This window comes from Orcinus orca, chromosome 8 (genome assembly GCF_937001465.1).
Source record: "Orcinus orca chromosome 8, mOrcOrc1.1, whole genome shotgun sequence".
NCBI lineage: Eukaryota > Metazoa > Chordata > Mammalia > Artiodactyla > Delphinidae > Orcinus > Orcinus orca.
The window spans coordinates 10,508,283-10,532,009 of NC_064566.1; the positions used below are offsets into that span (position 1 = coordinate 10,508,283).

The following is a 23,727-nucleotide window of genomic DNA, read 5'->3' on the forward strand; positions in this document are numbered from 1 at the left end:
TATTTTTGGCTGCGTTGGGTCTTCGTTGCTGTGCAAGGGCTTTCTTTAGGTGCAGTGAGCGGGGGCTCCTCTTCGTTGTGGTGCGCGGGCTTCTCATTGTTGTGGCTTCTCTTGTTGCGGAGCACAGGCTCTAGGTGCCCGGGCTTCAGTAGTTGTGGCATGTGGGCTCAGTAGTTATGGCTTGCAGGTTCTAGAGCGCAGGCTCAGTAGTTGTGGCGCACGGGCTTAGTTGCTCCGCAGCGTGTGGGATCTTCCCAGGCCAGGGCTCGAACCCGTGTCCCCTACATTGGCAGGCAGTTTCTTAACCACTGCGCCACCCGGGAAGCCCGTGTAGATGTATTTTTGATGCGTTTACGGTGGGAGGCGACCTCCATGTCCTCTTACTCCACCATCTTGAGCAATCCCCATACCATATTTTATTTATTTTATTTTATTTATTTTTTTTTTGCAGTACGCAGGCCTCTCACTGTTGTGGCTTCTCCCGCTGCGGAGCACAGGCTCCAGACGCGCAGGCTTAGCGGCCATGGCTCACGGGCCCAGCTGCTCCGTGGCATGTGGGATCTTCCCAGACCGGGGCACGAACCCGTGTCCCCTGCATCGGCAGGCAGACTCTCAACCACTGCACCACCAGGGAAGCCCACCCGTACCATATTTTAAAGTGTTGCTAAATATTTGGGGGAGTGAGAGGAGTTGTGAAAAATAAAATTGTGAGTGAGGCTTAAACTGGGTGAAGACCACATGTGGAGAGAGAGATTGAGTGAAGCTGGCTGCGTACTGCTGAGTTGGTAGGATTGAGTAAACAGCTACCCATTTTTAGAGTGAAGTCAGGGTACTGAGGCGTGGAGAAGAGGTGGGCTTGAGGAGAGGAACAACATTTCTACGTGGTAAATTGTAGAGAATAGTTTGGAGAGAGAAAGGCTTTGTTTGTTTTCATTACGAAATGAAGGGAGAAAGGCAGAAACAGCCGGTTTTAGGGAAATGCTGCTGTCTGAGACCTCTTCAGCCTGTGGGAATGCGGAATCACTGGCGATATGGCCACACTTGCCTGGCTTGCACCCCTACCTGCCCAGGCACACCTCAGCTCTCTGCCCATCCCCACTTCCGAAGTATTTCTGGGAGTCCCCAGAATTTTCACATTGTTCTCTAGCACCGCAGGCCTCTGCTGAGCCTCTGCCGCGTGTGTGGGGCACCCAGTTTCCTTCTGCATCTTAGCCTTCTCGGGCTTTGCAGCTGCTCCTCTGGGAGAAGGCCGCTTGACCCCAGCTGCTGTCTCCCAGCTCCCCTCAAGCTCCGAGCCCTGGGGGTGTTCAGACAGCCTTGCATTTTCTTCGGTCCTCCTTACAGAGCAGGAACCTGGTTATAGTCCGTGCACAAATGAGGAGAATACGCCTTTCTCCAGGGGGATCAAACCCATCACAGAGGCCAGGCTGGGAACTGGACCTCACTTCCTGGTCTTTCAGCTCAAGCTTCACATACCTGAACTTACAGCTTCCTCCAGATCTTTCCCCTGATTCAAATCACTCTGCGCATAGATGCCTAGGGACTCCCTGCACGCCCCCTCCCAATCACCCAAATTCAGGAGAGGTTTGGCCAGCTCCATGGGAGAAGGGGACAATTGTGACTGATTGATTTTTAGTGGGATGTGACAAACGCAAAACACGCTCTGGGAAAAAGAGCTTCCTGAAATGTTGTGTAGGCCTGGTGTGAATCAATGATATGTATGTATCTAAGATACATTTATGGATTTTGGAAAGGTAATTCTTTTCTGTTTTTTTTTGGTTTCTGGCTTAAGTATTATTTTTTTAAAGTTTTAATTTTTATACATTTTTAAAGGTCATTTTCCATTTACAGTTATTACAAAATTGTTGGCTATCTTCTTCATGTTGCACAGTACATCCTTGATCCTATCTTACACCCAATAGTTTATACCTCTCACTCCCTCACCCCTATATTGCACACCCCCCTCCCCCCACTGGTAGCCACTAGTTTGTTGTCTCTATCTGTGTTTGCTTATTTCGGTTATATTCACTAGTTTGCTGTATTTGTAGATTCCACATGTAAGTGCTGTCACACAGTGTTTGTCTTTCACTGACTTATTTCACTTAGCATAATGCCCTCCAAGTCCAGCCATGTTGCTACAAATGGCAAAATATTGTTCTTCTTTATGGCTGAGTAGTATTCCACTGTATATCCGCACCACATCATCTTTATCCATTCATCTGTTGATGGACACCTAGGTTGTTTCCATGTCTTGGCTATTGTAAATAGTGCTGCTGTGAACATGGGGGCGCATGTATCTTTTCGATTTAGTGTTTTGGGGTTTTTTTGGGGTATATACCCAGGAGTGGAATTGCTGGGTCATATGGCAGTTCTATTTTTAGTTCTTTGAGAAACCTCTATACTGTTTTCCACAGTGGCTGCACCAATGTACGTTCCTACCAACAGTGTACAAGGGTGGAAAGATAATTCTTGAACCCATGTATTTCATGATGAATTATTAACCTTAGAGTTTAGAATTGGAAGACACCCTAGAGGTCTAATAATAACCTGTATTCTTCTGAGGAATGAAGAGACTAAATATAGGATGCACTTTGGTTTTTCTCATACAGTTTAAGTTATATTTTGGGGGTGAAGTCTTTGTACTTAAACCCAGCATTTGTTAACTTGTACCTGAAAAAAAACATGTGTACACTGGCATTTCAATAAAGCCCACTTTATCCCACTTTCTATTACCCCAAATAAAAAGTACATAAAATCTTAATTTTATGTAATTGAATAGCACAGTGTTTGGTCACAAAGTAGTAGTGTAATACCTATTTTGAGCAAATGAATGAATTAATGAATACGTTTTTAGATATTCCAGAATGAAACTACCGTAAGGGCTTTAAATAGCATCATATTAATAATAGGCATATACCTTCTGTGGTAGGATATAACATTTCTACCTGGACACCCTGTAAATCATCATCAATGAAGTTTTATCAGTCTGCTTTGCAGCATTTAGTCAGATTTCCTACTTAACAACCAATAACAAACCAAATGAATAAAAAAATACCAAAAAAGGCTTCTGTTCCTAGTAACATTTTATTGAGGAAAGGGTAACATTAACAGGAAATTTTCTAACTTCAAGAGAGTTGCAGTCATTTCCGGTCCTCTGGCCCTTCGCCTTTGCCAGTGAGTGGTAGTGGCATATGTAGGAAGAAACAGTGGCAGGGAGGTCCATGCAGTTATCATTCGTGATAAACTAAGAACAAATCTGAAACACAGTCTTTAAAGGTCAGCAATCATCGTGGAGAGTCGAGGCCGCTTCTTAAGAAGTTTCTGCGGGTAGTTTTACCCCATGAGATTGCATGAGCCTCCTTTTTCTTTTAATACCTGGTGGTATTAGGTGGTATGAGCTTGGTGGCCATCATTTCTGGGAGGAACTGAGGACCACCCTGTTGTCAAGGGACTATTTGCATACACAATTGGAATACCAAGGACAGACTGGAAAGAATGAAACAAGCAAACAATATTGTTACTATAATCCTGTTCAGTAACCTCCCTGGTCCCATCAGGGAAGAGGGCCAAGAGCGCTGTGGTAAGCCCGCAGTGGGACTTAGCTGACACTGAAGTCTGTATTCCTTCAGCACATACTCAGATTATCTTCCAGAGAAGAGGCCCAACTCACCCCATTGGTGTTGGTGATTGCTTGGCTGGCAAAATGTGCTGTGACACAAGTTATGCAAAACTCCTAAAGAGAGAAGATGGTCAGCATGGCTGAAATTCCTTTCCCAGCAAGCTGAAATCCGGAATAAACACACTGAAATGTTGACTAAATCAGGAGGGCTTCACCCTGGCTTCAAAAAGTTCTGATTCATCAAATGTACTATTGCTTGTACTCACCTAGCTCTGGGATCATTTCTCTGTCATCACATGCTTATTTCAGGGGAATGTAAACTAACTTTGGAATTTCTTTAAAATGCCAGAAGACTTCCCTTTTTGCCAGTAGACTGTTTTATTTAGAAACATTAGAAAGGAAGTAGAGTTTTTTTCTTTGCAGTGGCTTTTTTTTCCTAATAAAAATTTACTTGCTCATTAAAATAAAAAAATGAATCAAGTAACATAGAACATAACCAATCATCCCAAATGCCACTGCCCAGAAATGAGCTAAATTAACATCTGAGACCTGTTATTCTAGAACTCTATGTATGGGCAAAAGGCAAATAGAAAAGTGGATGCAGGGACTTCCCTGGCGGTCCAGTGGTTGGGACTCTGCGCTTCCACTGCAGGGGGCGCAGGTTCGATTCCTGGCCGGGGAACTAAGATCTGGCAGGCCGTGTAGGGCAGACAAAAAAATAGAAAAAAAGAAAAAAGAAAAGTGGTTGCATGGAGAGACAGCAAGAGAGAGAAAAAAGGAGAACAAGCAAGGGAGGGAATGAGAGAGCAATAGAGGGAAACACCATTTTTTAATAATGGAATCGTTTTTACTTCCTATTTTGAAATAAAAGTATTACCTGATTTTAAAAGAACAAAAAGAAGTGAAGTTTACAAAATCCACGAAGAAGTTGACATCATTTTAAACCTACAGGTTTCAGTTTGAGGCAGTATTAGATGATTGTTTATTATGAAAAATGAGAGATTAGCATGCTTGTTTTACCTCTCATCTCTCTTCACCTTCCAGTTTTTGTGCTTTTCACGAATCTCCTTACACAGCTTCTCCTTGCGTTTCTACATTCTTGATTTAATCAACCTCGTGTATGGTTGAATATTACTATTTTTTTTTTTAGCAGCAGTGCCCATGTTTGTTATTGTTGTTATACTGAGAGTATCTTCTTGTTGCTTTTATACTATCACAAGGATTTTATTGGACTTGTTATTTTTTTATTTTTAAAATTAAAAAACAATTTTATTTATTTATTTTTGGCTGCGTAGGGTCTTTGTCTCTGCGTGCAGTCTTTCTCTAGCTGTGGCGAGTAGGGGGCTACTCTTCGTTGCAGTGAATGGGCTTCTCATTGCAGTGGCTTCTCTTGTTGTGGAGCACAGGCTCTAGGCGTGCGGACTTCAGTAGTTGTGGCTCGCGGGCTCAGCAGTTGTGGCTAGCAGGCTCTAGAGCGCAGGCTCAGTAGTTGTGACGCACGGGGCTTAGTTGCTCCGTGGCATGTGGGATCTTCCCGGACTAGGGCTTGAACCCGTATCCCCCGCATTGGCAGGCGGATTCTTTTTTTTTTTTTTAATATCTTTATTGGGGTATAATTGCTTTACCATGGTGTGTTAGTTTCTGCTTTATAACAAAGTGAATCAGTTATACATATACACATGTTCCCGTATGTCTTCCCTCTTGCATCTCCCTCCCTCCCACCCTCCCTATCCCACCCCTCCAGGCTGTCACAAAGCACCGAGCCAATATCCCTGTGCCATGCGGCTGCTTCCCACTAGCTATCTACCTTACTACGTTTGTTAGTGTGTATATGTCCATGACTCTCCCTCGCCCTGTCACAGCTCACCCTTCCCCCTCCCCATATCCTCAAGTCCATTCTCCAGTAGGTCTGTGTCTTTATTCCTGTCTTACCCCTAGGTTCTTCATGACATTTTTTTTTTCTTAAATTCCATATATATGTGTTAGCATACGGTATTTGTCTTTTTCTTTCTGACTTACTTCACTCTGTATGACAGACTCTAGGTCTATCCACCTCATTACAAATAGCTCAATTTCATTTCTTTTTAAGGCTGAGTAATATTCCATTGTATATATGTGCCACATCTTCTTTATCCATTCATCCGATGATGGGCACTTAGGTTGTTTCCATCTCCGGGCTATTGTAAATAGAGCTGCAATGAACATTGTGGTACATGACTCTTTGAATTTTGGTTTTCTCAGGGTATATGCCCAGTAGTGGGATTGCTGGGTCATATGGTAGTTCTATTTGTAGTTTTTTAGGGAACCTCCATACTGTTCTCCATAGTGGCTGAACCAATTCACATTCCCACCAGCAGTGCAAGAGGGTTCCCTTTTCTCCACACCCTCTCCAGCATTTATTGTTTCTAGATTTTTTGATGATGGCCATTCTGACTGGTGTGAGATGGTATCTCATTGTAGTTTTGATTTGCATTTCTCTAATGATTAGTGATGTTGAGCATTCTTTCATGTGTTTGTTGGCAGTCTGTCTGTCTTTTTTGGAGAAATGTCTATTTAGGTCTTCTGGCAGACGGATTCTTAACCACTGCACCACCAGGGAAGTCCCTGGACTTGTTATTCTTGAGTCACATTTTCTTTTCATCAAAACTTTATAGATATTGCTCCATGATTTTCCTTCACTGAATGTTGTTGCAGTAGAGACCGAGTCAAGCTGATTTTTTTTCCTGCTTGTAAGTAATTTGATTTTTCTGCCTAAAACCTCAAAGAATCCTTTTCTATACCTTATGCCTTAACAAGGATACATATATTTCAATATGTATCAATATTGATATCTATGTATCTATATCTGTATCTCACTTATTTTGCATCTCTTTCTCCTAGTATAGGTTATTCTCATTCAGCATGCAAATTCAGTTACTCTTTTATTTCTGGGAGCTTTTTTTCCCAGTGTTTCTATATACCCTTTAGGAGTCTTCCCTATGTGACTACCCATGAGATGGACCACTAAGGGGTGCCCTTTCTGCCCTAGTCCATCTACAGAGGTGACTCTCCCACTTTATTCTCTAGTCCTAGAGATCCCATGACCAGGAGTAGGGCTGGAATAGAAAAAGGGATTTACTACTAGAGCTGCTGTACAGTAATAAGAAATAAAATATAGATCCACTCTAAGTGAGTGGAAAGAGAGGAGGCACATGGTAGGTGATGGGATACTTAGCCACTCCCAGTAGTCTTGATTAGGCAGCCCATTAATGCTCACATCCACCAGCAACAGAATCACCCCCATGAAGGCAGAGACAGAATTAACAATGTTCATTCCTAGGCTGCCTTTTATCTGAGGGAGATGGCAGGAAAGATAAATCATATGTAAGATGAGTGAAATTAAATGAAATAAGAAGCAATTAAATCTAACGGTTCTTAATCTTTGAAATCTTGAAAAAAAAACTGAAATGATTTTTTTCCTCTTCCCTTCTGGATAGTTACCATGAAAACTATTCTATGTGCCGCCTAAATGTAGGATATTTCTAAGATCTGTAGAAAAATGTACATAATACAAAGCAGAAGCTCATCTATTATATTTGTCTAAGCCTCACGCAAAATAACAATTATATGCCCTTTTTAAAACAATAAAATGACCAACTTATAATGAGCATTTTTTCTGTGACAGTCACTGTATTAAATCATGTAAATGCGTTATTTCGTAGAACTCTTGCAACCACTATATGAGGTAGTACTATATAGCATCCAATTTTATAGATGGAAAAGTCTATACACACAAAAAGTCTGTGCTGATAAATTTAGGAATTCATGAAACCCTTGTCTTTCTAAGGACTAGATAGATTTAGAATGAGGAACTTGTTAGGCTTTTGAGGGTAGGGGTGAATGGGCAGAGTATAAAACGTTCCCCAGTTTCTACAAGAAGACTTTGAAATTCAGCAGAATAATTGTGAAACCAAGTCCTCAGCTGACTTGTTAGGAGTTCTTTGGAACGTGCTACTGCTTCAGCATGCCTTAGATAGTCTTCTGAAGGCCTCTGAAGGGCTCCTAGCAGAATCGCTTTAGGTATAATTTTAGCTCTCTTCTCCAAATGGACAGATTCTATGCTTGGACAAGCATAGTTAGAGGGAAGGATCTCTAAATCATGCAGTGAGAGGATATTTTATTTTGTTTTTGGATTACAACAAGAGTAGTCAAGATTAGACTGATTTATTTTATTTTATTTTTAGTCTAGTGTAGTCTAGTCTGGGAAAGTATGAGTAACATGACTGTGTTCCTATTTTCCAGTTCTTCCCTCTTGTGCTGGATTAAATATAATCTTGAAACCACTTCTGTTCTAGTTGTCTCTAGTTCTTGGCAAACCATTTTCTTTCTCCTGTTTCAAAAGTGGACCACGAGATTGCAAAAGGTGGAGTGCTGTGACAGAAAGAATTGAAAGGCCTGTCTCAGGGATTTATGGACTCTTCTTAGGTACTGAGCTAGGTGTTTTTCATGATGATCTGAAGAACTATAAAACAAAAGTCAAATCTGAATAAGACTAGGAGACATGCACAAAGAAAAAATAACAATACAAGGCAAGGCAGAACTGAGAAATAGCAAATGCGTAGTAGAGTCTTTGATACTGAAGTGGCAAGAGGGTGTCCCCTGGCTTCTTTGTTTCTGTTTGGAGTGTCCCCCGTGCAGTGTGACCCCACTGAACCAGGGAGCCTTGGAAGTAAACAACCCCATCTTTACTAATTTCCACTCTTGTGAATTAAAGAGTCGGGATGTTGAGCTTTGCCATTTCTGAGTGGTAAATTGTGTAGACCATGGGAGGGCATACGTACCATGGAGGCAACCCACAGATACTTCTGGGAAAAAAATGCTCCCCTTCTCACGTTCTGAATCTGGCTTCTCAGTTTTCTTACCCAAATAAGTTAATCTTTAAAGGGATTAAAAAGTAGAAACATTCTAACTTACCAGACAAGGGGAAAACTGCTTGGATGCCGAAATAGAGAGTGCTCCAGTAATAATGAACTGTAGAAAGAAACAAATTTATTTGTGAAATGATGGGTCCTTTGATTTTTCCTGGGAAATACTTCTCTTTATATGATGAAAGGTTGACCTATTTATATTTCCCTCTCAAAAATTCCTCTCGTACTTCTCAATTTTTTGGAGTAACTCTCGAGGTTTCTATGTCCTTTTGACATCCTTTTCTTTTTTCTCCTTAGTTTCTCGCACAAAAAGACCTCATTCCCTTGTAAGTTTTCCTTGTTCGGATGACTTCTGACCTCACTGCTCAGTCTCTTCTCATGATCAATTGCATATTTTTAATCATGTTCCCGATCACCTCTTTTTGCCACTTTCCACCCAGCACATACATTTCCATCTAAAATGTAATAGGGAAATAAAACTTTGGTTTGCTGGTTACTTGATTAGTGTAAACTTCAGGGTGTGAGTTTAGGCTGCAAGTTAAAATGGAGAACAAAAGCTCTTCTTTATTTAATTCTCTATCTAATTAATATCTAATATTAATATCTAGTATCTAAATTCTCCAGCTGATCAGATGCAGGGCTTATTAAAAGATGAGTTGTACATAGACTGGGGACAGCTATACTTGATAAGCTGAGAAGGACAGCTGTTGCAGCAGGCTACTCACAGAGAGGTCGCCCCAGAATGGATATCCGCCAATAAAAGACAAGGAAGCAAAACCCAACTCTTGGTTATAAATAGAGGCCATTAAACCCCCAATAATTCCGAAGTCAATGTGCCTCAATCCAGTCATGATCTGGATTGCCTGAAAAAAGAAAACAGACATTTAAAAATTGCTTCTTCATCTTCAGGCACCACTGAAACATCACTATCATTGCTGCTGCTCCTTATTCATTGTCAACTCTGTCAAGATCCATGGTGTCATTTAGCTATACCTCTACAGGAGGTGGGCCATTAAGATTCTGACATACGCTAGGGCCAGGGCCTCAGCGTAAAGCCTTGTTTTTTTCTTTTTTTTCTTCACATCTTTATGGGAGCATAATTGCTTTACAATGGTGTGTTAGTTTCTGCTTCGTAACAAAGTAAATCAGCTATACATATACATATGTTCCCATATCTTTTCCCTCTTGTGTCTCCCTCCCTCCCACCCTCCCTATCCCACCCCTCTATGTGGTCAAAAAGCACCGGGCTGATCTCCCTGTGCTATGCGGCTGCTTCCCACTAGCTATCTGTTTTACATTTATTAGTGTATATATGTCCATGCCACTCTCTCACTTCGTCCCAGCTTACCCTTCCCCCTCCCCGTGTCCTCAAGTCCATTATCTACGTCTGCATCTTTATTCCTGTCCTGCCCCTTGGTTCTTCAAAACATTTTTTTTTTTTTTTTTTTTTTAGATTCCGTATGTATGTGTTAGCATACGGTATTTGTTTTTCTCTTTCTGAATTACTTCACTCTGTGTGACAGACTCTAGGTCCATCCACCTACTACAAATAACTCAATTTCGTTTCCTTTTACGGCTGGTTAATATTCCATTGTATATATGTGCCACATATCTTTATCCATTCATCTGTCAAAGGACACTTAGGTTGCTTACATCTCCAGGCTATTGTAAACAGAACTGCAATGAACACTGTGGTACATGACTCTTTTTGAATTATGGTTTTCTCAGGGTATATGCCCACTAGTGGGATTGCTGGGTCGTATGGTAGTTCTATTTTTAGTTTTTTAACGAACCTCCATACTGTTCTCCATAGTGGCTGTATCAATTTACATTCCCACCTCTCCAGCACTTATTGTTTGTAGATTTTTTGATGATGGCCATTCTGACTAGTGTGAGGTGATACCTCATTGTAGTTTTGATTTGCATTTCTCTAATGATTAGTGATGTGGAGCATCCTTACATGTGTTTGTTGGCAATCTGTATGTCTTCTTTGGAGAAATGTGTATTTAGGTCTTCTGCCCCTTTTTGGATTGGGTTGTTTGTTTTTTTGATATTGAGCTGCATGAGCTGCTTGTAAATTTTGGAGATTAGTCCTTTCTCAGTTGCTTCATTTGCAAAATATTTTCTCCCATTCTAAGGGTTGTCTTTTCATCTTGTTTATGTTTTCCTTTGCTGTGCAAAAGGTTTTAAGTTTCATTAGGTCTCATTTGTTTATTTTTGTTTTTATTTCCATTACTCTAGGAGGTGGGTCAAAAAAGATCTTGCTGTGATTTATGTCAAAGAGTGTTCTGCCTATGTTTTCCTCTAAGAGTTTTATAGTGTCTGGCCTTACACTTAGGTCTTTAATTCATTTTGAGTTTATTTTTGTGTATGGTGTTAGGGAGTGTTCTAATTTCATTCTTTTACATGTAGCTGTCCAGTTTTCCCAGCACCACTTATTGAAGAGGCTCTCTTTTCTCCGTTTTATATTCTTGCCTTCTGTATCAAAGATAAGGTGACCATATGTGCATGGGTTTATCTCTGGGCTTTCGATCCTGTTCCACTGATCTATATTTCTGTTTCTGTGCCAGTACCATACTGTCTTGATTACTGTAGCTTTGTAGTATAGTCTGAAGTCAGGGAACCTGATTCCTCCAGCTTTGTTTTTCTTTCTCAAGATTGCTTTGGCTTTTCGGGGTCCTTTGTGTTTCCATACAAATTGTGAAGTTTTTTGTTCTAGTTCTGTGAAAAATGCCATTGGTAGTTTGATAGGGATTGCATTGAATCTGTAAATTGCTTTGGGTAGTATAGTCATTTTCACAATGTTGATTCTTCCAATCCAAGAATATGGTATATCTCTCCATCTGTTTGTATCAATATGGTATATCTCTCCATCTGTTTGTATCATCCTTAATTTCTTTCATCTGTGTCTTATAGTTTTCTGCATACAGGTCTTTTGTCCCCCTAGGTAGGTTTATTCCTAGGTATTTTATTCTTTTTGTTGCAATGGTAAATGGGAATGTTTCCTTAATTTCTCTTTCAGATTTTTCATCATTAGTGTATAGGAATGCAAGAGATTTCTGTGCATTAATTTTGTAACCTGCTACTTTACCAAATCCATTGATTAGCTCTAGTAGTTTTCTGGTAGCATCTTTAGGATTCTCTATGCATAGTATCGTGTCATCTGCAGACAGTGACAGCTTTACTTCTTCTTTTCCAATTTGTATTCCTTTTATTTCTTTTTCTTCTCTGATTGCCGTGGCTAGGACTTCCAAAACTATGTTGAATAATAGTGGTGAGAGTGGACAACCTTGTCTTGTTCCTGATCTTAGAGGAAATGGTTTCAGTTTTTCACCATTCACCATTGAGAACGATGTTGGCTGTTGGTTTGTCATATATGGCCTTTATTATGTTGAGCTAAGTTCCCTCTATGCCTACGTTCTGGAGGGTTTTTATCATAAATGGGTGTTGAATTTTGTCACAAGCTTTTTCTGCATCTATTGAGATGATCATATGTTTTTTTTCCTTCAATTTGTTAATATGGTTTCTCACATTGATTGATTTGCATATATTGAAGAATCCTTGCATTCCTGGGATGAACCCCACTTGATCAGGGTAAATGATCCTTTTAATGTGCTGTTGGATTCTGTTTGCTAGTATTTTGTTGAGGATTTTTGCATTTTTGTTCATCAATGATATTGGCCTGTAGTTTTCCTTCTTTGTGGCATCTTTGTCTGGTTTTGATATCATGGTGATGGTGGCTTTGTAGAATGAGTTTGGGAGTGTTCCTCCCTCTGCTATATTTTGGAAGAGTTTGAGAAGGACAGGTGTTAGCTTTTCTTTACATTTTTTGATAGAATTCGCCTGTAAAGCCATCGGGTCCTGGGCTTTTGTTTTTTGGAAGATTTTTAATCACAGTGTCAATTTCAGTGCTTGTGATTGGTCTGTTTATATTTTCTACTTCTTCCTGGTTCAGTCTCAGGAGGTTGTGCTTTTCTAAGAATTTGTTCATTTCTTCGAGGTTGTCCATTTTATTGGCATAGAGTTGCTTGTAGTAATCTCTCATGATCCTTTTATTTCTGCAGTGTCAGTTGTTACTTCTCCTTTTCTATTTCTAATTCTATTGATTTGAGTCTTCTCCCTTTTTTTCTTGATGAGTCTGGCTAATGGTTTATCAATTTTGTTTATCTTCTCAAAGAACCAGCTTTTAGTTTTATTGATCTTTGGTATTGTTTCCTTCATTTCTTTTTCATTTACTTCTGATCTGATCTTTATGATTTCTTTCCTTCTGCTAACTTTTTGTTGTTGTTCTTCTTCTTCTTTCTCTAATTGCTTTAGGTGCAAGGTTAGGTTGTTTATTTGAGATGTTTCTTGTTTCTTGAGGTAGGATTGTATTGCTATAAACTTCCCTCTTAGAAAGGCTTTTGCTGCATCCCATAGGTTTTGGGTTGTTGTGTTTTCTTTGTCATTTGTCTCTAGGTATTTTTTGATTTCCTCTTTGATTTCCTCAGTGATCACTTGGTTACCTAGCAGTGTATTGTTTGGCCTCCATGTGTTTGTATTTTTTACAGATTTTTTCCTGTAATTGATATCTAGTCTCATAGCAATGTGGTTGGAAAAGATACTTGATATGATTTCAATATTTTTTAATTTACCAAGGCTTGATTTGTGAGTCAAGATATGATCTATCCTGGAGAATATTCCATGAGCACTTGAGAAGAAAGTGTATTCTGTTGTTTTTGGATGGAATGTCCTATAAATGTCAATTAAGTCCATGTTTTTTAATGTATCATTTAAAGCTTTTGTTTTCTTTTTTATTTTCATTTTGGATGATCTGTCCTTTGGTGAAACTGGGGTGTTAAAATCCCCTACTATGATTGTGTTACTGTCGATTTCCTCTTATATGGCTGTTAGCATTCGCCTTATGTATTGTGGTGCTCCTATGTTGGGTGCATAAATATTTACAATTGTTATATCTTCTTCTTGGATTGATCCCTTGAACATTATGTAGTGTCCTTCTTTGTCTCTTGTAATAATCTTTATTTTAAAGTCTATTTTGTCTGATATGAGTATTGCTAACTCCAGCTTTGATTTCCATTTGCATGGAATATCTTTTTCCATCCCCTCACTTTCAGTCTGTATGTGTCCCTAGGTCTGAAGTGGGTGTCTTGTAGACAGCATATATACAGGTCTTGTTTTTGTATCCATTCAGCCAGTCTGTGTCTTTTGGTTGGAGCATTTAATGCATTTACATTTAAGGTAATTATCGATATGTATGTTCCTATGACCATTTTCTTAATTGTTTTGGGTTTGTTATTGTAGGTCTTTTACTTCTCTTGTGTTTCCTGCCTAGAGAAGTTCCTTTAGCATTTGTTGTAAAGCTGGTTTGGTGGTGCTGAATTCTCTTCGTTTTTGCTTGTCTGTAAAGGTTTTAATTTCTCCGTCAAATCTGAATGAGATCCTTGCTGTGTAGAGTAACCTTGGTTGTAGTTTTTTCCCTTTCATCACTTTATATTTGTCCTACCACACCCTTCTGGGTTGCAGAGTTTCTGCTGAAAGATCAGCTATTAACCTTATGGGGATTCCCTTGTATGTTATTTGTTGTTTTTCCCTTGCTGCTTTTAATATTTTTTCTTTGTATTTAATTTTTGATACTTTGATTAGTATGTGTCTTGCTTGGCACGTTTCTCCTTGGATTTATCCTGTCTGGGACTGTCTGCGCTTCCTGGACTTGACTGACTCTTTCCTTTCCCATATTAGGGAAGTTTTCAGTAAAGCCTTGTTTGAGGTATTTGGAGAGGCTTGTTCATGTGGCCCAAGGATTCTTCAAAAAGTACTACTGCATAGGCGTGCATTAGCATCCCCTGAGAGCCTCCAAGACTCTTAGAAAAAATTTCTGTAACTGTGACTTCAATGACTGTGTTTTGCAAATGGACCAGTTCTCTGCTTGGGTAATCCGAGTTCTGGGGAAAGTATCAATGAAGAAAAAACAATTTATTAGGCATTAACAGTATGCTTGATAATTTCTAAGCACCTTACATTTATTGTACATGTAATCCTCCCAAACAACGGGATGGAGACACAGAGACTTTAAGAAATTAGGTATCTGTCTTACTCTGTTCAGGCTGCTGTAACAAAATACCACAGACTGTGTGGTTTATAAACAACAGAATTTTATTGTGCACAGTTCTGGAAGCTGGGAAGTCCAAGTTCAACATTCCAGCACAGTCACCTTGTGGTGAGGGCCCTCTTCCTGTTCACAGCCCGTGCCTCTGTGTCTTCACATGGTGCAAAGGGTGAGCGATCTCTCAGGAGTCTCTTTCATAAGGCAATAATCTCATTCACGAGTGCTCCACTCTCATGACCTAATAAGCACCTCCCAAAGGCCTACCTCCTAATACTATCATCTTTGAGAGTTAGGATTTCAACTTATGAATTTTGGAGGGGGACAGAAACATTCAGACCATAGCAGTGCCCAAGGTCACACAATTACTGAGGGGCAGACCTGGGAATTTTTTTTTTTTTTTTGCACGGTACGCGGGCCTCTCACTGTTGTGGCCTCTCCCGTTGAGGAGCACAGGCTCCAGATGCGCAGGCCCAGCGGCCATGGCTCACGGGCCCAGCCGCTCCGCGGCATGTGGGATCTTCCCAGACTGGGGCACGAACCCGCGTCCCCTGCATCGGCAGGCGGACTCTCAACCACTGCGCCACCAGGGAAGCCCTCTATTCTCCTTTATCTGCCTCCTCCCTGTTCTTCAAACATGCCACATTTTCCTCGAAAGACCTTCTGACTTTACCGGGAACCTCTTGCCTGACATCCACAAGGCTCACTCCTCACTTCATGTCTTTGCTCACATGTCGTCTTCTAAGGAAAGCCTGCTCTGACCAGCTTGAAACTGCTACCCCCTCACTGCCTGGAACTGCTTATCCCTTTCACACTTCTTTATTCTTTCCATATCTTTTATCAACTTCCAGCACACTGGGTACCTTAATTCTTTATTGTGTGTGTAGTCTGATTCTCCCACTAGGTTCTGAGCTCCATGAGGGCAGAGGTTCTGCCTGATTTGTTCTGGGCCGTATTCCCAGCACCTGTATGGGGCCAGCTGTGTGGTGTGCTAGTTTGTGCCAGTGGCCAATGGGAGCAGGGAACTTCCTCTCTCTGGCAGAAGGAGGATCTGAGAGGCCACTTCCCAGCTTACATCTGCCTGCTGCAGGGGGGCTAATGCTCAGTTTTACTTTCCTGTGATGGCTAGAAGAGTTCTGGCATATCATGGGCACTCAATATAATTTATGGAAGCCTCTAGCAGAGAAGTTAGAGCTGCACACAGGGAGGGACAGTACCATTTGGAGGAGTTGTGTTAGTGGCGTGAAAGAGGTTCTTCAAAAGCGCGGCAAAGGAACTAATAATGCCACCTATGCCAGTGGAGTCTTCATGTACATATAGGGCATATTTTATTTACAGTGCCTCTATAAACTAGATTAGAAATGGTCAAAGTGCCCCGTATGGAATTGACATGCAGTTAAGTCAACATCTCCATGGGCACTGGGTGAGGGGAGAGCAGATGGAATGGCCCCTAGTTCTTTCACGCCCAGTTTCCCCAGACAGCCCATTTGTAGTTCCTTCTGTTTTTAAGGCAGCCCTCAATATGAGCTTGCCTCTATACAAATACCAGGCTTGAAACTAATCCAGAGACAGGATGGAGGGTACCCAGAATATCCTTTGCAAAAGTGAGATCAAGCTAGAAGTGGTGGCATTTCCAGAATGTCAGTGTTACTGAATCATCCTGCTACAAAGAATCCTTTGTCACCCATTAGATTTTTGCTTGAATCCAAAGTAAAATGAATTTGGGGGCAAAATCTATATGCAGACTAATTATTTCTACCTAAAAGGGATACTGTTTTCAGGGTAGCATTCCAGCCTTTCTAATGATTGGGCGTATGTCATGAGATCATAAACTTCTCTCCACCTATAGCTTATAAGCACAATAAAACCTTACAAATGCAAAATAAAAATTCTAGTAGTAAGTAGACTTACCCCTAGTGTCTTTGCTTCTTCTTTAAAGCTTGTAGCTGCTTCTCCTCTAGCTTAACTTACCATTTGTATATTTCCTGGACCCTGCCGACTGTTGGTGAAGGTTCCTGGAGAAGTAATGAAGGGAGGCTGACCACTCTGCGCTTGGTTTCCTAGGCTGATGAAACTCAGAGGTTGTTGAGACCCAGGAGCCGTAGAGTAGCTTGGTGGGTAAAGATTAGGTTTGGTTTCACACATTCTGGGGAAGGCTGTTGGCTTGGATGACATCATTATGTCCTAAGTATTACAAAACATAGCAAAATGATACATTTACCCAGAAAGGAAACTAAAGAAAATCTTGTCAAATGTCCATTATCTATGCAAATGAAGGAAAGCAAGTGAGCAGTTAATGACAACCAATATGAGTGATACTTATTTGACTTTGGAACCCTATACATCCTACAGTTTGAAAGAAGGGAAGGAGGGGAAGATGAGGATACATTTACTTTCCAATTCCCATTTGATTTTTTTTTTTTTTTTGCGATACGTGGGCCTCTCACTGTTGTGGCCTCTCCCGTTGCGGAGTACAGGCTCCGGACGCACAGGCTCAGCGGCCATGGCTCACGGGCCCAGCCGCTCCGCGGCATGTGGGATCTTCCCAGACCGGGGCACGAACCCGCGTCCCCTGCATCAGCAGGCAGACTGTCAACCACTGCGCCACCAGGGAAGCCCTTCTCATCTGATTTTGTAAAGTGTTTATATATATTGATCTTCTGTGAGTTCATTGCATCTGAGGGACAACAGAAAGAGGGAAGGGATGGTGGTAGGCAGAATAATGCACCCTTCTCCTTTCCCCAAAGATGTCCACATTCTAATCTAGGCAATTGTGAATATGTTAGGTTACATGGCAGAGGTATTTAAGGTTGCAGATGGCATTGAGATTGATAATCAGCTGACTTTAAAACAGGGAGATTTTCCTGGATTATTTGGGTGGGCCCAGTGCCATCACAAGGGTCCTTAAAAGTGGAAGAGGGAGGTAGAAGAGAGTCAGAGAAAGAGATGTGATGATGGAGGTAGAGTTAGAGAGATGCTGTGCTGCTGCCTTTCAAGAGGAGGAAGTGAGCCATGAGGCAAGGGATATGGTGGCCTCTAGAAGCTAGAGAAAACAAGGAAAACAGATTCTTTCCTAGAGATGTCAGAAAGGAATGCAGCTCTGCTGACACCTTGATCTTAGCTCAGTGAAACTGGTGTTGGATTTCTGACCTACAGAACTGTCAGATGATGAAGTTGTGTTGTTTTAAGCCACTAAGTTTCTGGTAATTTGTCATATCAATAAATCGAAAATGAATATAGAGGTCAAGAATATGATTGGAATATGAAAGGCAGTCCAAGATTTAAAATGATTTGTTAATACTTTTCCGGTAGATAATTCACCTATGACCAATTAAGTTAATTCTCTCATTCTTTAAGAAAAGTACCCTTGAGATTCCCTATTCATTTTTGTCCTTCTGGAAGCATAGAGTATCTTAAGTCCTTGGTGGGAATTTTATTGGAAATAAATCAGCACAATTAGATATGGACAGCAATCATTATTAATCCTTGAAAAAAAAAATCATGACACACACACAAATTGTCTTCTTTGTCCTTAGATTCCTTTTTTGAGACCTCCTCCTCAAACCATTTTCTTGTACATCATGAATCTCAAGAAGGTAGGAGTTGTGGATGCCCTCATCCCTGGTTTGAAGTGTGATTAGCCTACTGGAGCTTTGCACCACTGGTGTTTTAACAGGAACACTTATTCAGACCTTGTCCTCATAGAATCCTGAAATTTCAGGGTAGGAAAGAGCCTTTCCAATTACCCTGTCCCATTCCCCTTGGTTTACAGAGGAAACACTGAAGCCACGACAGGTGAAATGCATGGGTCAGGGTTACACAGGCCACGTGTGGCGGAGTCAGGACTGCAATATGGGCTCTTGAGTGCTGGTGGGGAGCCCCTTCCAGCCACTCTGCTCACCCAGGAGGCTTACAGAGCTTGTCTTCCAGGCCACCTAGTGACGGGGGATTGATGCTGCACCTGTAACTACCCAGCAAACAAAACTACTGGTTTCTGATGCTGTGGAGAGGACTTTATAAACCAGACTGACTTCTCAGTGATTCAGTAATTAAGTTAGCAAGGCCTCTGCCCAGTGAGCCTCAGGTGAGCTGTCCAGAGAGCTAGCATTTCATTAAACGCTTACCGTAGGTACAGTGGGGGCTGTCTAGTGTCATGGTTATGAGCATGAACTTGGGGTTAGCATTCTGGCTCCAACACCAGCTCTGTCTTTGGCAGGTTTGTTAACCACTCTCTGCCTTAGTTTCTTGTCTGTACAATGAGGATAATAAGAATATACTCCTTATAGGGTCACTTTAGAGTATTAAAGAGTTATTCCATATAAAGTGTTTAGAATTGGACCTGTTACCACTGCATGGGTTGGCTATATTATTATTGCTATGTTAAATAGGTGAGATATATTATCTCTCTAAGTTCTTACAAACACCCATGAGGTAGGTACTAACATCATCCCCATTTCACAGTGAGATAATGAAATCCAGAACCTACACTCATAACCCTTACCCTAAGCTGCTCAGATGCTGGATACAATTGCAAAAGGTTGAACACTCACTATAAAGGCAGAAAACACATTTTGGAAACATCTGATGCCAAAGGGACTACTTTTTCAAAGTGGAAGCATTTTAATCTACAGATGGTTATTTAAACATGGAAAAATAATCAGTTCCACAGCTAGGATTCTTGGAGGGACTCACTAGAGCTCTCAAATGACGTTTGAGAATATGAAGTTTTTATATCCCATGGACCTGGTTTCTGTGGTCACTTAGTGTTCAAACTCCCTAATCTGCTACTTCACTAATCCCCAATCTGCTACTTCCCTAACTCTGGGAACTTAACTTTCTTAACTAGATCCCTGTTAGTCCCTGTGATGCAACTGGAAAGTGAGACTAATGATGCCGTTCAAAGGGGCTGGCGGGAAAATCAGATAATCCTAAGTCCTTAAGTCCTGTGAAGCTGTTGGAATAGTGCCCAGCACTGTTGGCAAGAGCTTGAGAGAAGGTAGCTGTCATTCTATTATTAGAGCCAAAAGTCTTCTATCCCTGTTTAAACAATGGATGTGCCATGTGGCAAGTTTATCATAGAAATTGAACTTCAGAAGGTCAATGCCAAGGTCAAGGAGATAGGAGATGGGGACTCACAGTACAATAATTGACCAGAACAAGAATTTTCTTGAGTTTTTAAAAAAGTATTAAAACAAACTGTTTCAGGAATTCCCTGGCGATCTAGTGGTTATGACTCCACGCTTCCACTGCAGGGGGCACAGGTTCCATCCCTTGTCGGGGAACTAAGATCCCACAAGCTACGTGGTGTGGCCAAAAATAAAAAAAATTAAAAAACCAAACTATTTCTACATGTATGTGATCTCATTACCTCCTTTCTTGGTTATTGATCACTGTAAATTTTTTTGTCTCATTGAGTAATTTGATAAGAAAACTCTAGACTTGTCATCTATTTATCAACATTTTTAAACTTTATATCTGCTGTTTAGTTCCTAGACCAAGGCCTATGAGTCCCATATAGAACCCAAATTATTAATAGTTTTATAAAGATTACACTGGTCTCAGATGCATTTTTTTCCTCGTTCAAATTCTGGTTTTATAAAAAGGATTAAAGAGCTGAGCCAGTCTCAGTTCTTTTAGTTTATGCCAAAGTGACTTAAGGTGTGAACAACCGTAATGGCTATATAGTTTGTTACAAAGGGAGGGAAGAATGCTTGGGGGAATAACTAAGCAATTATTTAGTTGAAATGAGGATAATCCTGTAAATGATAGAAGAAAAGGGAAACCAGTGAATAAGCTCTTTTCTTAGATTCTACCTACTGGTTTAGTACAATTTTTCTCTTGACCTTTGGTAAAATATTTACTGTTGTAAAAATTAGAGCAAGTGTATTTATTTTTAAGCACAAGGAACAGAGCAAAAAACAGAAGGTCCAATGGGATAAAAAGGCAGGACTGTTAGCAATAAGAGGGAAGCTCAGCAAGTTGCTCTGATTAGATAATTTCAAATAAAAATTGGAAAAATTTACTTGTTTCTAGTTTCTTTCTACCTCCCTTCCACACTAATTTCACTTTTAACATTACGGGGTGAAGTTGACTACTGTCTGTGAGAAGACATTGTAGCATATAGTGAAACATAACACCAGGTCATTTCCACAGTATCATCCAGTGTATCTGCAAATAACAATACTGACCTAGTCAAAATGAGTGATTTTCCCCACCTGTTTTTGTTTTTGCCATTAAAAAAGCACCTTCATTAAAATGTATTACAGAACGAAGTGCTGCAGTTGTCCTGCTGGTGCTGTGTCATTGGGTGATCTGCACACCATCGTCACTTGCTCACAGCGGCTTCCTCCTTGATTAATCTTCATAGAATGGCATACATTTGAACCTCCTGTCACCTTTTTTAGCATTAACTTTTGATTGTTTTTTCTTGAAGTATCTTTTACCTGTTTTATAGTAACTGCCGTTCTCTTTCATTCCTCTCCTGGTTTTCTTTCGTCCCTTGTTGCTTTTCTTTCCTGCTTCATCCCTCTTATGGTTTCTTATCTACTCGCCCAACAGAGAGTCAAGAGTTGGCACCATTTCTCCAGCCTGGAAAACGGAACGCTGCAGAGAACCCACGCAGGTAGACCAGCCCCACCGTTGATGCCCATTGATTTGAGTGAAGAAGTAGGTAAAGATGTGTCAGTGGACTCACTCCGTTCCTTTGGCACCTCTCTGCTTTCTGTCTTTCTGTTTTCCAAGCTCTGACGTGGTCTGAGATACTTACTTGGATAGTATTAGTACTTTTTAACTTCCTTGTTTCAAACCAACCTGTCTCCTATCTTTATTTAATTCCAAAGTCCTTTTACCATTGACTCTTCTACCCTAAGTGGATACATAGGCCCATTGGTAAACTTTGGAACATGCTGTGCTTTCAACTTTCCTCTCCTTTGTACTGGGAAGCCTTTTCTGAAACCCCCAAACCCTTAAGTGCTCATTTTCTCCAACCTCTTTGCACTTTTTGATATTCATTAGTGCAGAATCATATTGCCTTTTAATGCCCTATATGTTAACTAAACAAAATTGGAAAATATAGATAGTAAAAAAGCAAGAGAAAGAAAAAAAAGCATCCATAATGCCACAACTCAATGGTAATAGTTTTATTTAGATTTTTAAACGCTTGTATGTCAATAGGTATTTCACATAGAGACACATGATTTTGAAAATCACCCAATTAGGATCATGTTGTTTAGCTTAATGTCTTCTGAACACCTTTTTCATGTCAACGAATATTTACTGTAATTCTTTTTTTAATTGAAGTATAGTTGACTTGCAATAGTATATTGGTTTCAGGTGTACAACATAGTAATTTGATATTTGTATAGATTTCACTCCATACAAAGTTATTATAAAATATTGACTGTGTTCCCTGTGCTGTACATTACATTTTTAACAGTGGCATACTATTCCATTTTTCGGAAGTGTCCTGTTACATTCCAATTATTTATTTTCAGTCCTGTCTCACAGATACAAATAAATGTCTTGCGGGCAGAGATCCTTGGGGCAGGGCCGATGTCTGTCCCCACCCCCACCCTGTGTTCTGTAGTGTCTCAGACGTGGTAGACTCATTACATGTATGTTGAACAAGTTATGGTGAATACAGGTTCCTCTTCCATGTTTTTTTTTCCCTTATGTAAAATGGACAGAAAAGATACTGAAGATTTATTAATGCTTTGAGCTTTAGAAAGTGACAGTTTCAGGCAATGATACTGCTCAAAGGCTGAAGGTAATTTAGAAAACACGAAGTCAACTTTGTTTTAGAAAGACCACAGAATCATGGTGACTCATGATTGGTGTGATTCATGTTATCCAGGCATCAGAAAGAGAACGATAAAATGAATGGTGTTTTTTTTTTTTTTTGCATTTAATTAAATTAATTAATTTATTTAACATCTTTTTTGGAGTATAATTACTTTACATTGTTGTGTTAGTTTCTGTTGTATAACAAAGTGAATCAGCTATACCAATACATATATCCCCATATCCCCTCCCTCTTGCATCTCCCTCCCACCCTCCCTATCCCACCCTTCTAGGTGGTCACAAAGCACAGAGCTGATCCCCCTGGGCTATGCGGCTGCTTCCCACTAGCTATCTATTTTACATTTGGTAGTATATATATGTCCGTGCCACTCTGTCACTTTGTCCCAGCTTACCCTTCCCCCTCCCCGTGTCCTCAAGTCCATTCTCTACGTCTGCGTATTTATTCCTGTCCTGCCCCTAGGTTCTTCAGAACCATTTTTTTTTTTTTTTTTAGATTCCATATATATGTGTTAGCCTACAGTATTTGTTTTTCTCTTTCTGACTAACTTCCCTCTGTATGACAGACTCTAGGTCCATCCACCTCACTACAAATAACTCAATTTTTTTCTTTTTATGGCTGAGTAATATTCCATTGTGTATATGTGCCACATCTTCTTTATCCATTCATCTGTTGATGGATACTTAGGTTGTTTCCATGTCCTGGCTATTGTAAATAGAGCTGCAATGAACATTGTGGTACATGACTCTTTTTGAATTATGGTTTTCTCAGGGTATATGCCCAGTAGTGGGATTGCTGGGTCGTATGGTAGTTCTATTTTTAGTTTTTTAAGGAACCTCCATACTGTTCTCCATAGTGGCTGTATCAATTTACATTCCCACCAACAGTGCAAGAGGGTTCCCTTTTCTCCACACCTGCTCCAGCATTTATTGTTTGTAGATTTTTTAAAATATTTATTTATTTATTTTTGGCTGTGTTGGGTCTTTGTTTCTGTGCGAGGGCTTTCTCTAGTTGCGTTGAGCGGGGGCCACTCTTCATCGCAGTGCACGGGCCTCTCACTATCGTGTCCTCTCTTGTTGCAGAGCACAGACTCCAGACGCCCAGGCTCAGTAGTTGTGGCTCATGGGCCTAGTTGCTGCGCGGCATGTGGGATCTTCCCAGACCAGGGCTCAAACCCGTGTCCCCTGCATTAGCAGGCAGATTCTCAACCGCTGTGCCACCAGGGAAGCCCTGTTTGTAGATTGTTTGATGATGGCCATTCTGATTGGTGTGAGGTGATACCTCATTGTAGTTTTGATTT

The 23,727-nt window shown here is 40.6% G+C and overlaps 1 protein-coding gene across 1 annotated transcript; it reads right to left on the reverse strand.

The window, feature by feature from the left end:
- Nucleotides 1-3,384: 3,384 nt before the first annotated feature.
- On the reverse strand, nucleotides 3,385-16,807 carry LOC101274309 (membrane-spanning 4-domains subfamily A member 12). The gene is given in 6 exon segments (XM_049713423.1): nucleotides 3,385-3,486; nucleotides 3,671-3,781; nucleotides 6,783-6,950; nucleotides 8,573-8,629; nucleotides 9,252-9,389; nucleotides 16,541-16,807. Coding segments are annotated over 6 exon segments (843 nt in total).
- Nucleotides 16,808-23,727: the final 6,920 nt, after the last annotated feature.